Source organism: Nothobranchius furzeri, chromosome 9, assembly GCF_043380555.1.
Source record: "Nothobranchius furzeri strain GRZ-AD chromosome 9, NfurGRZ-RIMD1, whole genome shotgun sequence".
NCBI classification, from domain to species: Eukaryota; Metazoa; Chordata; class Actinopteri; order Cyprinodontiformes; family Nothobranchiidae; genus Nothobranchius; species Nothobranchius furzeri.
Window position 1 is genome coordinate 57,189,579 of NC_091749.1, and position 13,022 is coordinate 57,202,600.

The following is a 13,022-nucleotide window of genomic DNA, read 5'->3' on the forward strand; positions in this document are numbered from 1 at the left end:
ACACACACACACACACTGTCTTACATACACTGGTGTGCATGCACAGAAGAACACACAGACCTCGTGTGTACACATATTTGTTAATCAAATGAGCTGCGCTTTAAAAGAATCCCTCCCTCGTTCTTCTCTGGTTCATTACATCGTATCTGGCTCTCTGTTCTCCTGTCTAATGACAACGGAACTTGCTGAGAGGCGCCAGATCCGATGTGTTTGATGTGGAGACAGATGAAGAGTTGGAGGATGCAGGTAGGATGGCTGAGTGACGATAAAAAGCCTAATCAGGGCAGAGATGTGTGGTGCACTGTGTTCCCTCAGCTAAGAACAGCCGGGACACTTCTGTTGTCTGTGCAAGAAAGCAGGTGTGCCACAAGGCATTGTGGAAGTGAATATAAGACAGCACATCAGTTTTGTCAGCTCTGTCCAGCTTCCCCCCACACCTGGTTTCTTCTTCTACTTCTCTTGTCTCTGAGCAACAGCGGAATCCACTTTAAATTGGGTCTGACAGGGCTCTGGATAAGATGCAGTAGAGATTTGTGAATATTTAAATGTGACTTTAAATTAGAATTAAGTAATGGCAAAAGGCTTCTGAGGATGTCATTAAGGTAAATCTCAGATGTGGTTCATGTAATAAATTGAAAGATTTTCTGGCATCTGAAGGAAATGTATGACTGGACCCTGAATCTACAGTCATTTCACTAACATTAGTCACTGTGAAAAAAGTAGGAATCTGAATCTGAAACTGCATCACTGGCGTCAAAGCTATGCAATCTGCCCTTGTGCATCTGCTGTAGAAGTCAGTCTGTCATCAGCCGCCTGGTTTTGGCTCAGGGCACTTGTAAAATCAGAAAATATATTGTCTTGCTGAAAGAAGTCAGTTACACAGAGAGGAACTTTTTCTAAGATAAATGCTGAAACCGACACTTTAATGCAGTAGCGCCAAAAGGTAATGAATTTATCTTTCATAGGGTTTTTTTGTTTTGTTTTGTTTTTCTAATTTTTATGTCTTTGTATCAAAACCCCCGAGTCTGCAGTAAAATTACTCCCGCCTCCTCCACTGCAATCATGGTGTTTTTGACTACAAAATACCTAACAGCAGCTGTTAGAAAAATAAAAAGTGTAACATGCGTTGTAAGAAATAAGGATGCACAGTGGTGCAGTGTTTAGTGCTGTTGCCTTGCAGCAAGAAGGTCCTGGGTTCAGATCCCAGCCTGGGGTCTTTCTGCAAGGGGTTTGCATGTTCTTCCTGTGCATGCGTGAGTTCTCTCCGGGAATTCCAGCTTCATCCCGCAATCCAAAAACATGACTGTTAGGTTAATTGGTCTGCGTAAATTATCCTTAGGTGTGAGTGTGCTTGGTCCTGTGTGTCTTTGTGATGCCCTGTGATAAACTGGCAACCAGTCCAGGGGTGTATCCCACCTGCTTGCCCAAAGACAGCTGGAAATGGCCACCAGCCCCCCCACAACACTGCATGGATAAGCAAGTGTAGGAAATGGATGGATGGATGGAAAAAATATGTGAATCAACAGGAGTTACTAGAAGAAGCTGTTTGCTGTATATTTTTGTTTGTGTGGACAATGTACGGATAAATGCATTCAAGAAGGCAGGATCTAAAACACCATACTGCAGCCAGTCACTAGAGGGCTGCATTGGTTCTTTGTGACTTCATTTTTTACTTTTCATCTAGGTGTTGATGAATTTGAGGCCACAAAACAGCCTGCTATCTGATTGGATTATTTGATTTGAGGTTGAATTTCTACTAAAAATAAATGTAAGTTTTAAATTGTGCAAAACTCACAAATCTTTTTTTTATATTTATTTATTTATTTATTTATTTTGCCATGTGGGTTTCTGTTACCCCTCTAAACACTCCAAATAATAATTAAAAAAAACTTCCCATCTGTTTTCTGTCAGTGTTTGTTTTTAGGAATTACATGTGTAAAACAAGCTGTTTCAAAAAGTCCCCGTTTGTGATGTCACAGCTACCTCTACCTGGAAGAGGCTCTGCTTCGAGCCCATCCCAGATATCGGAGTTTCTCAGCTCATAGCAACATGATCGCTGGGTGGGTGGGTGTGGCCAGCTCCAGCTTAGTTTCTTTAAAGTGCCAGTGTATGTATAAAACTGCTGAGATAGTAAGAGGGATTTTGCACAAAGCTTCATAAACATGTTTTACGTCTACCATAGAATCATGATAACTTGAGAAAAAGTCACATTATGTCTCCTTTAGAATCAGAGCTAGAATCTGACTTTTAACATCTCACGCAGTTTTACAAGATTTACTTTCCACACAAGCACAAATCTTTGTTTTACACCTGTGCTAACAGGAATTTCTCAGGCGGTGTTATTTCACAAAAACAACAAATCTTGTTGGCCATTTGATTTGATTTCAAGGTCAAACCTGTTAAGCTCTTAGTGAAGAACACACAAAAAAAACCACCCACGTTACAAATGTGCACTGACACCCCTTTGCTGTGTGACTGCGCCGGGCGACAGGGACCACGTCAGCGACGAGCGTGAGTGTGAAGTGTTGAGGAGTATTTGTGACAGGTGTGTGACATGCTCTGGATGAGTGTGTGCCGCTGTGGGGTCGGTATCCTGTAGCAGATAGGGAGATGTGTGATTGAGCTGTAACCGTATTAGGTCGCCTGAAGTGTGAAGTGGATTTGGAGAGCAGGTGGTTTGCATCGACTGACTGAGCAAACATTTAGCTTTGTTGTCACCTCATTTGGTCTCAGCTATGAAACAGAATCTTTAAAATGCTGCTTGCAGCTCTGCAGCGATGTCCGTTATTCTTCCATTTTTAATAATAATTGAACTCTTGAAGAAAGCCATGTTGTGCCTTGACAAATTTGTATTGAATACATGAATGAAATGGCCAGGTAAATGGCCTGAATTTGTATAGGATCTTCTTAGGGTTCTACAACCCCCCAATGCACTTTACAACACAGTCAGTCATTTACCCATTCACACACACATTCACACGCTGGTGGGGATGAGCCACGATGTAGCCACAGCTGCCCTGGGGCGCACTGAAAGAGGTGAGGCTGCCAAATACTGGCGCCACCAGACCCTCCGACCACCACCAGCAGGCAAGGTGGGTTAAGTGTCTTGCCCAAGGACACAACAACATTCTCTGGTCGGAGCCGGGATCAAACCTGCAACCCTCCGATTACTGAACAACCCGCTCTACCTCCTGAGCTACTGCTGTTCCCATGAGGGACTAAAACCTAAAGTACATATTGTGCTAATATTCAGTAAAGCACAAAATCATTAGTAGCTGAGTAGCACACAGATGGTCACAGATTTCCTTTATTTTTTCTCTTTTATGTCAACCTTCCTCTTCCTCACGACCGCTGCACCCCTCATCCTGATGCCCCTCTTCTCAGGTAAGTGCTTAAACTCTTGCACACGCATGCACATTGCTGAGTTGCTTTATCTGTGATCTGAAAGCGCCGTGTGATGCTGTTGAAGTCCTTAGCGAGGCCACACTCCTGGATAATGTTGCTTAGAAACAGAAGTGAGCGAAAGTGCGCAGCCGACCTTAGTTGCCGTCCTGTTGACACGGAGGTGAGGAGCGGTGATTAGACTGTAAACACGCAGACTATCACTTGAATACCAAAAAAAAAAACGTTGTTTTGTTTTTCTCTTGGTTGTAAAATGAAACATGTTTTCAAAATGCAGCTTCTTTTGCTGGATCTTGACAAGCCTGTGTCTGTGTGTGCCTCTGTTCCCCTGCATGTGAGTGTGGTGCTCAGCTGGCCAAGTGAGAGTTGTGTAATTGCAGGGTTATTGCTGCTGAGCCTGATGGGTAATGACACATTTGCAAATTAATTCTCAGTGCAAGGCTGTGATTAGCATACGGAGAGGAGCATCCCGCACACAACGACCGACACACACAGGCGCGCACATGCTCACACACCACGCAGGCCTCTAATCACCAGTGAGAGGTCAGGTTAAATGGGTGTGTGTAGTAGTGGAGTGGGTGCGGGTCTGAGCAAATTGGGGTGAGTGAAGGGTTAGGAGGTTTTATTTCTTATCGCATTTGATACGAGCGGGAATGCTGAAGTCCAGCATAGTTTTTTAGAAACTCAAAGGTCGTATTTTTGTCTCTTCAAGTCAAGATGGACGATCTCTCTGCACTAAGTGGTTTATTTCCTTTCTACGGGATGACACAGTGTGTGTGTTTTTGCTGTATTGATTATCTACTCAACCCAGAAACATCCATTGAACGTAACCAATATGTGCAACTACAACGCACAGTATGTTTTTGTTTGGTTTTGAGAAGCAGGACTATTGTATAGTGACTTGACAGGAAGTTGGCATGCTGTGTGTGTGTGTGTGTGTGTGTTTCTGTCTTTGCCAGCAGACTGTGTCGTCCCTCCCATCCTGTGTTTCCATCCTTTTTTGACGCCCCCTTTTCACTTGTTTTGTTCTCCTCCTCTCTTCGTTTTCCTCCCTCTGCGTTACTTTTTGATCACCGCGTTTTCAGTTTCACACACCGCCTCAGTCCCTGAGGAGCTTTTAGACCCTTTCAGAGAGTGTGTCTGTGTGTTTGTAGCCTTCAGCGTGTGTTTTCCATTTATCCTTACGGTACTTGTCAAATGTGACTCATTATCCCACCTTAAAGAACAGAAGAAAATAGCTATTCTCTTGTATTTCCTGTCCTTTAATGAGAAGAAAAGAAGCAAACACACTTTATGTTTTGATTACTTGTCATTGTGATTGTTTGGAATAAATTGCACAAAAGGTCCTGCGTTGCAGTTTGAGGCATTGACATTTTTGTCTGAGTAATATTTTCGTCTCTCCTCATTTATTGATGTGAGGAACTTGACTAATAAGCTTCTTCACGCTGCTTAAATTTTATTTTTATTTTTTTTTACAGAAATAGTTTTGAAAATGAACCAAAAAGGCAATAAAAACTGATTTAGAACATTAAGTGATTTAAATAACTTGCAACCAAACTTGACAAAGTTAAAGGGGGAAAAAATTAATTAAAATTTAAAAAATACTTACAAAAGCACAAAGAATTGTAGGGCCACAATTTTGTAACATGCCGCTTACTTTTCATTTTTATACTTTTTATTAATTTGGCCCTGCATCTTTTTAGTGGTTTTTCTAACTTTATATTGTTTTGCATCCAAAAATAAAGAAGTCTTATTGTAACTTTTATGACTACAGATGCATTCAGTTGTTTTCATTGGAGGACACGAGCTGTATGGTGATGCAGCTGCAACACTGCTGCCTTACCGCAGGACGGTTGCATTTTCAAATGTTGGATGCAGCCTTTCTGCATGGTGTTCCATGTTCTCCTCATGCATGCAGGGTTTCATCCAGGTATACTCCGGTTTCCCCCCACAGACCAAGTACATGCATGTTGGTTTAATTGGACACTCAAAATTGTCTCTAAAGGTGTGAGCGAGTGTGTGGCTGGTAGTGAGTGTGTTACTGGTTGTTTGTGTATATGTGGCCTTTGACCTGTCCACAGTGTCCTCAGCCTCTCTCCTGATGACTGCTGGGATCTGGCACCAGCTCCCTGTGACCACTGTAAATTAGTTTAAAAATGAATATTTGTGAAAATAAATCAGAAAGAGAATGTTTGAGAGTTTATTTACTCAATTGAAATGGTTTTTTGTGTTATTTAACTGGTTAACATGCAATTTGTGGACTTTAATTGCCTCAAAACAACTGAATGATCTTACTTTTCCCTTTTTCCCCCCTCCTTTATTCCTTGTCCACGTTGCCAAAGCAGGATGTTGCATTTTTAGGTGTCTGTCTCTCTGCCTTGTCTGTGTGTGTCTGTCAGTGTGCCATCAACCTTGGTGGTGTAGCGCCTCAGGGAGACACGTCACCTCCCAACCTGTCTCACAAGGTGTGAGACACTTCAACGCCTACCTCACGCACACACACACACACACACACACACACACACACACACACACACTGGTTCAAAGCAGCACAGAAGCACGCGCATGCCTTTCAGCGATGATAATGTGGGCTGTTTGCACACACTCAGATGTACGCGATAGCGTGAAGGAAATCTGAATATGTTGAACACTTTTGCTTTATCTGTCTTCATGTTGCAGCACACACACCTCCACACTGCCGTCACAATTAATTAAATATGTCTTGACTTCTTTGTATTAGTAAAAAAAAAGGCCTTTTGTTCCCAGAATAACTCTCCCTCCTCTGTGCTTCCATCCATTTCTCAATCTGTGGAACTCTTCCACACTTACTTTCTCCTTCTGTTTGCCTCCTCCCTCACTCGTCAGTCCCTAATAGAGAATAGTTGCCCCGTTTACCTGTGAGCATGCCTTTCGCACTCCCACTCACTCTCACTGTGCTTGTTGTGTTCGTCGTGAGTGTGTGTTTTCTTTCCTCCTGTCCTCCGAGTCCTCCTAAAGGCATAAGATGCTCTTCAACACGCCTCCCTCCACTTCCTCGCTGAACTCCTGGCAATCTCCTGCGTCTTCCTCCCCCATGGCGTTTCATAGAAAGTATTGGGGAGAGCGTCAGCCCACTGGGCGAATCGTCCTGCACGACCACTACACCCCCCACTCTTGTTATTTTTGTGACTTGGCTGGGATCGTTCTCAGCAGACAGTTAACTCCTCACCCCTAACTGCCATCTCCTTGGTCAGGTTGGTGTGCAGAGCAGCTAGGATGCTTGTTTGTGTGTGCATGTATGGAGAGAGCAAAAGAATGAATTGGGGGAGTTGAGGAAAGAGTGTGTGTGTGTGTGTGTGCGCGCGCGCGTGCGTGCGTGTGTGTGTGTGTGTGTGTGTGTGTGTGGGTGGGGGGTATACTCTGCTGTCGGAGCAGCATGGTGAGCAGTCTGTGCACTCGGCTGCACAAGCCAAGTTTCCTAGACGGACACACAAGCGCACCCACACACTCGCAGACAGAGACGAGGACTCTCGTTTTCAGAGAGGAGAATGGAGGCGGGGGATCTTTTGTATTTTCCTCCTCCAAACACGTAGCTGTTCTATTGTGAGCTGCCCTTGAAGACCCGCAGCGCTCTCTCTGTGTTTGCTACCGGGCGATGCGTTCCTACTGTCTGATACAGTGTGAACAGATGCTCCCTTGATAGTCGTTGGCCTCTCACTGTCACCGGGGCTGTGCAATCAGCTGTCACCCTGACTCCAATTTGAACCGTGGCCGCTCTCCTCCTCCTCCTCTGGTGAAGCATCCGCACCGGCTGGCAATTCCTTCTCATCTCTACTGCTGCCTGCTCTATCTCTTTTTGTGTTAACTTCACCACATCACTCAGAATCACACACACTGACACACACACACACACACACTTTTTGCTGTGCCGTTGCCTGGAGGGAGTTTATTCAGCCCTCCTTCCATCCTCTTCTTCTCCACCTCCTTTCTATGTCGAGAGAGAGAGAGACAGAGAGGGAGAGAGAGAGATAGGGAGGGAGAAAATCAGAGAGGAAGAAAGGGAAAGAGATAGTAGCAGCAGCAGTGGAGGAAGCAGAACTGTCTTTCCTCAGATCATCTTTCTTGGATAGAGGGATAAAAGGCATTCCCAGGAATCAGCGGCTGAGCTCGTCGGCAGGATTTACCCAGCTTGGGTGTTTATTCTTCCTCCTACCTCTTTTTTCCTCCTTCTGGCACTGGACCTGCAAGCTTTTACATCTCTCTCTCTCTCTCGCTCTCTCTCTGGCTGTCCTGACTTGCTGGGTGTGTGCCTGTTTTGGGTTCACGAAAGAAAGCGCCGCAGAAAGCGTGCTCCCCGCTGCCGCTTAGAAACGGACAGCGAGTGCGTGACCTTTTGCCCAGGGGATCTGGGGCAAGAGCGAACAGGTCGAGAGCGGGGGCGTGCTCAGGGGTTGACCCTTGCACTGCTCTGTCTGTGTGCATCCGTGTGACTGTCTGAGGGTTTGTGTATGCGTGTGTGTCCTGGCTGGCTGGGCGGTCCCAGACTCACGCTTGGTTAGCGAGGACCAGAGAGCAGGGATGACAGGCTGAGTCCCAGCCCAGCCTCACCACACACACAGCCTCGTTTCTGGGTGGCTGTGAGTGCACTCTGCCTCCATCGCTCAGTCCTCCAGGACGGCATCGCTGCCTGCACGGTTAAAACAAGTTGCTCCTGCTTCATGACACACTAACCGTAACCATGTTTGGAATAAAAGCGCCTCTTTACTATTTACCAGGTAAGCTAATTTCATTTGTGTGTGTTCAGAAAATGTACTTGCTTGTGTGTTTTCTGTGGAGTGTGCACAGACATTTGTAGTTTGTGCAGAACTTACTGTGTGTCTGTGAGAAACTGCACTTTGGGCTTTAGGTTAGAGCATCTGAGGGGACTCTTCTTTGTGCTGACGGTCTGAACGTGTGAACCAGTCCTGGTAATGCTGGATGACAGCAGCTCTCGCTCTGTTTCTCTAACCTCTCAGCCTCTCATCAGCGTGGAAGTCAGCCGCTAAACAGGACACTAAGTTGCTGTGTGTGTGTGTGTGTGTGTGTGTGTGTGTGTGTGTGTGTGTGTGTGTGTGTGTGTGTGTGTGTGTGCGTGTGCGTGTGCGTGTGCGTGCGTGTGTGTGTGTGTGTGTGGGGGGGGGGGGGGGTGCAAAAACCACACAGTGAGTTCAGAGAAGCAAATTAACCTGTGTGCACATCTAGTGCCCTTGTGTCTGTGCTGGGGGGTGCAAACACACACACACACACACACACACACATGCATGTTTGTGGTGTTGCGTGTGTAACAAAGAGTGAGTGCTAAGGCAGACTGAGGTTACCACCAGTCAGCACTTAAGTGCGTGTCACGGCTCAATGGGCACTGATTGTGGAGAGAGGAGCCAAGAGAAGGAGGCGAGAGAAGAAATGAAGAATCAGACCGAGAGGAACCCAGAGAAGATACTTCTTTTTTTCTGATGGGTTCATTTTGTCTTACTTATTTTGTTTGTGTGCATGGAACTTAACAAAATCCACATAAATGTGCAAAAACATTCCCTAATCCATTACGTTGTTCTTTTTTTTTATACAGCTTAGTAAAAAATATTTTTTTACCTTACATGTTTCGGCTAAAGACTCTAGCCATCATCAGAGTTCACCGATGTTGGTGGCGTCACTTCCAACGAACTCTAATGATGGCTAGAGTCTTTAGCTGAAACATGTGAAAAAGAAAAGAACAGAGCAATGGATTACAAAGTTACACAGAGAACAAAAGTACAAGAGAAATCATTCCCTGTTTCTTGAATGACAAATGTATTGTTTACACCAATATGGAAATTTAAGAAGAGTTAACTTGGCATGTGCTGCAGATGAATGCTTTTTCTGCTCATTAGTTAATGTCGCTATAGTAACTTCCTTACTGTTGTTATTGGTTTTACGTATGCAAAAAAGTCCTTGTCGTGTGTGTGTGTGTGTGTGTGTGTGTGTGTGTGTGTGTGTGTGTGTGTGTGTGTGTGTGTGTGTGTGTGTGTGTGTGTGTGTGTGTGTGTGTGTTCATGCTTTTCTTAGTAGCACAAGTCATTTACAGTCCTTTTAAGAAAAATACTCTTCTCTCCAGTTATCCAAATACTTTGCTTGCTGTTTGTTAGAAGACATGTTTCACTTTTCTTCTGTTTTTTTTTCTTTTTGCACATCTCTCACAGCTTTTCAGCTGCTGTGTTTTGCTGCAGATCTGGATTGATTTTCCTGAGATTATGAGCGAGAGCTTTGGCCTCGACACAGGACTGTAAGCTCAGTCTGTCCTTCTCGGTTATTGTTGTTTTGTAGAGAAGATGTGAGCAGACAGCCAGGGAACATAATATCCTGCCTTCACTCAGGGCATATTGTTTACATCCTTCCACTTTCCAGTGTCATTATGTTCAATGTTTCAGATACATTCGATTCCATTTTCAAAAGATGCTCATTTCACCTGAAAGTGACAACTAATCACAAAACAAAAATGCAAGTAACTCGCCGACTGGAAGCAGATTGCTTTTCTACTTCAACATTTTTCTGTGACTACAATTGTATTGGCTGATAGACAAACTAGTAGAAATTATGACAAGCACCTCAACGTAAGATGTATTTTTACATTTAATTTGGCTTTTTATCCATTTGTACCCTCTACTCTCTTAGGAGCATGCATTTAGGGTCTGGCCACCCCCCTCCCCCCTCTCTTTTTTGAGCAGCAGGGTTTTGAAATGGATATTTCCCGATAAAGGCCACAGAAAGCCTGCTGTGCGAAAAATAAAGACAGAAAAAAGACACAGAGGTGCTTGTGTCAGGGGTTGCAGACAGACACAAAGAACCCAGCGGAGCACTTTTCTACATGTGTCAAAGCCTCTGACCAGTGTGCTCTTTAGACTAATGCACTCGCTAAACAGGCAGGCCAGTGCAGAAATTAAGAAAAACCACGAGGGAGAAAACACAACTCGGTGAGAAATTTGAAAGCGTGCAGTGAGATAAAACTGGGAAAGCTTTAAGAGGAGAAAGAAAAGGGATTCGGCTATTGGCTGCCACCGTCTCTGTGTTCTCACCTTTTTCTTTTTTGTCGCCTCAGGACTTCTTCCCTCTGACTCACTGACTTCTGTTCACCACCCAATTATCTGCTTCATCTTCCTCTTCATGCTGTTCACCTGCTTTATAATATCTCTAACCTTTTACCCACTCTTTGCCGAGGTGTGTGTGTGTGTGTGTGTGTGTGTGTGTGTGTGTGTGTGTGTGTGTGTGTGTGTGTGTGTGTGTGTGTGTGTGTGTGTGTGTGTTTGTACTAACTGCTCCCTGTGATCCTTAAACCTCCCACGCCACCCTAGCCTACAGCAGGAGAGTCACACAGATTAGAGACAGAGAGAGGGTCTTCGTGGCAACAGAGGCCAAAGTTAGCAAGGTGCGTGCGTGCGTGCGTGTGCGCGCGTGTGTGTGTGTGTCCATCTCTGTGGGCCGCTTCTACTCTTCCCCCTTCTTTCATTCAGCCACTGAATAAGCCCCTGCCTGCCTTCCCGTCTAAACCGCCGTTGCCTTGGAGACCATGTCAGACACATGCTAGTTCTCCGTGATTATTTGACAACAAAAAAAGGTTGGCTTAAATGAAGAGGAACGGGTTTGGAGTGAGAGCGTTATTCTTTCCTTCGTTGTTTGACTGGGAGAAAGCAGACAAAGTAAGAAATGTATGAAGAGCGAACGACAGTGGGAGGCGCTGAGAGAAAGGTGGAGAGGAGAAGCACTTGAACTTGGGCTGCATTTACATTGCAGCTGAGGTAGAGAGGAGCCAGAGAGCAAGCACTTCAAAATGGAGGATGGGTCATGGTCGCCCTTTCTCGGTGTGCCTCATCCTCACTTTTTGCACTCATTTGTTGGTATTCTTTTGGTTCAGTCCTTTTCCTTCGTGAACTCACTGCTCAAAAATCTCTCATTTTACTTTCATGCCTGGTTTGGGTGAACCCAGATGCACCGCCTCTTTTACTGCTCTTCTCTTGTTCAAGCGGTGAGAAATGGGTTTCCTTTTCTTCTCGTAAAACCACATTCCACAAAGTCAGAGTCTAGAGTGAGGTTAAAGAGCAAAGAGGGCTCGAGTTTTGTTGTGACAAGTCGCAGATTGACATTGTTGTAGCATTGAAAGCTAATCCTGTCAGACTTTGCACAAAATCTGAGCAATTTATTCAGAAATCTACTTTGTAATCTAATCCACCTGTCAGGACTGGACACAGAATGAAATGCACAGGTTGCTTATTTCTTAACTGAGCCCCTGGGGGAGGGGAGCACCTGCTATGATCATTTCTACACTCTTCTTCTGCACAGTTGTTTTTTTTTTCCTTTTAATAATCGGAATAATCCAGAAAACCATCCACTGACTGAAATGAGACATTTTCATGTTTAGTCTTCATTTCCAAATTACTTCTCAAATCTTTGTGCACATGTTTGAGTCCAAATCTGATTCTGAATGTTCGCTGGGTAAATACTGCACCTATTGTTGGCTTTTTGTGTCACATAGGATTTAGTTATCAGTCTGTAGTCTTACAACAGCAAAAAACATGCTACAGTGTCTGTGTTAAGAATCAATCAAGCAAGAGGAGATGAAAAGAAATTGGCAAAAAAGTATTGTGACCAATTGGGAACTGACTCTTTGGAAACCTGAGCGTTTGTCTCGCTGGGATGAATGAAAGCATAATAAATCTCCTTTAATGTCTTCTTTGCATGCTAAAAGTTTAGCAAGATAAACTCAGGATGATCCGTGCTCTCATCCACCTCCCCAGTTCTCCTTTAAAATCAATTCCTGGAGAACCGGCAAGATGGACGAAACGCCTTTCTCCTCTCTGTCACACACACCGTGGTGATCAATATGTGTACGCACCCTGCTGGGTGTTAAAACCCGAGATCAGAGTGTAGACTAATCATTTGTGATTCCTTGATGCTTGAATGATGGAACAAAAACCAGACTGGTGCACATCCACACAGTTTAAGGGTGGAGCTGAACATTGGAGCCTGAAAATGCGTGTGGAGCAGCCACACACTGGTAACATTAGTCACAGGAGGGCTCCCATTGATAAGTCCAGCTCAGGAATCCATACTGTGTTAGAAGATTATCTGTGCAGCAGTGAAATCATTATATCCAATTAACTACAACGTCCTTCCTTCTTTCTGTTCCTAACTGAAACCATCTTCTCCGATCAATCCCTACAAATCTCCCCTCTGGATCTTACACTCTCTCTCTCTCTCTTTGGTAGCATCCACTCAAGTGTCAGCCATCTTTCTGTGTCCTTCTCCTCCTCCCACCATGCTTTTATCCCTCACTTCGCTCCATCATTGTATCCATTTATCTGTTTTACTCCCCCTCTGCTTCACAGTGCTGCCACCGTTCCATCCCTCCCGCTCCGTGTGCTCTGACAGCTCTGTCATTAGATGGCAGTAGTGGCAGTAAAGCAGTCACAATGATAGACTACTGGTTCTCTCGCCCCCTTATCCTCCCACCCCTGCCGCTCACTCGCTCTCTCATTCTGCCCTCGCTATAAAAGCTTTGACCCATCCACAGCGTGGCATCTGTTCCACGCCGGTCCGCAGGTGGCACTGCCCCGGTCGTGGCTGTAAAGGTC

At 44.8% G+C, this 13,022-nt stretch overlaps 1 protein-coding gene across 3 annotated transcripts in view; it reads left to right on the forward strand.

Moving 5' to 3' along the window:
- Positions 1–13,022, forward strand: part of gse1b (Gse1 coiled-coil protein b) — a 193,534-nt gene that overhangs the window by 117,837 nt on the left and 62,675 nt on the right. Inside the window, exon 1 of one of the 3 annotated variants that reach the window (XM_070554962.1) lies at positions 3,131–3,384. The exons of 1 other annotated variant lie outside the window; for it this stretch is intronic. In XM_070554962.1, coding sequence (XP_070411063.1) covers positions 3,291–3,384 — 94 coding nt within the window. In that variant the 5' untranslated portion in view covers positions 3,131–3,290. Of the gene's footprint in view, positions 1–3,130; positions 3,385–7,893; positions 8,157–13,022 lie in introns of those variants that run through there. One more of the 3 variants, XM_015952910.3, reaches the window with a different exon arrangement.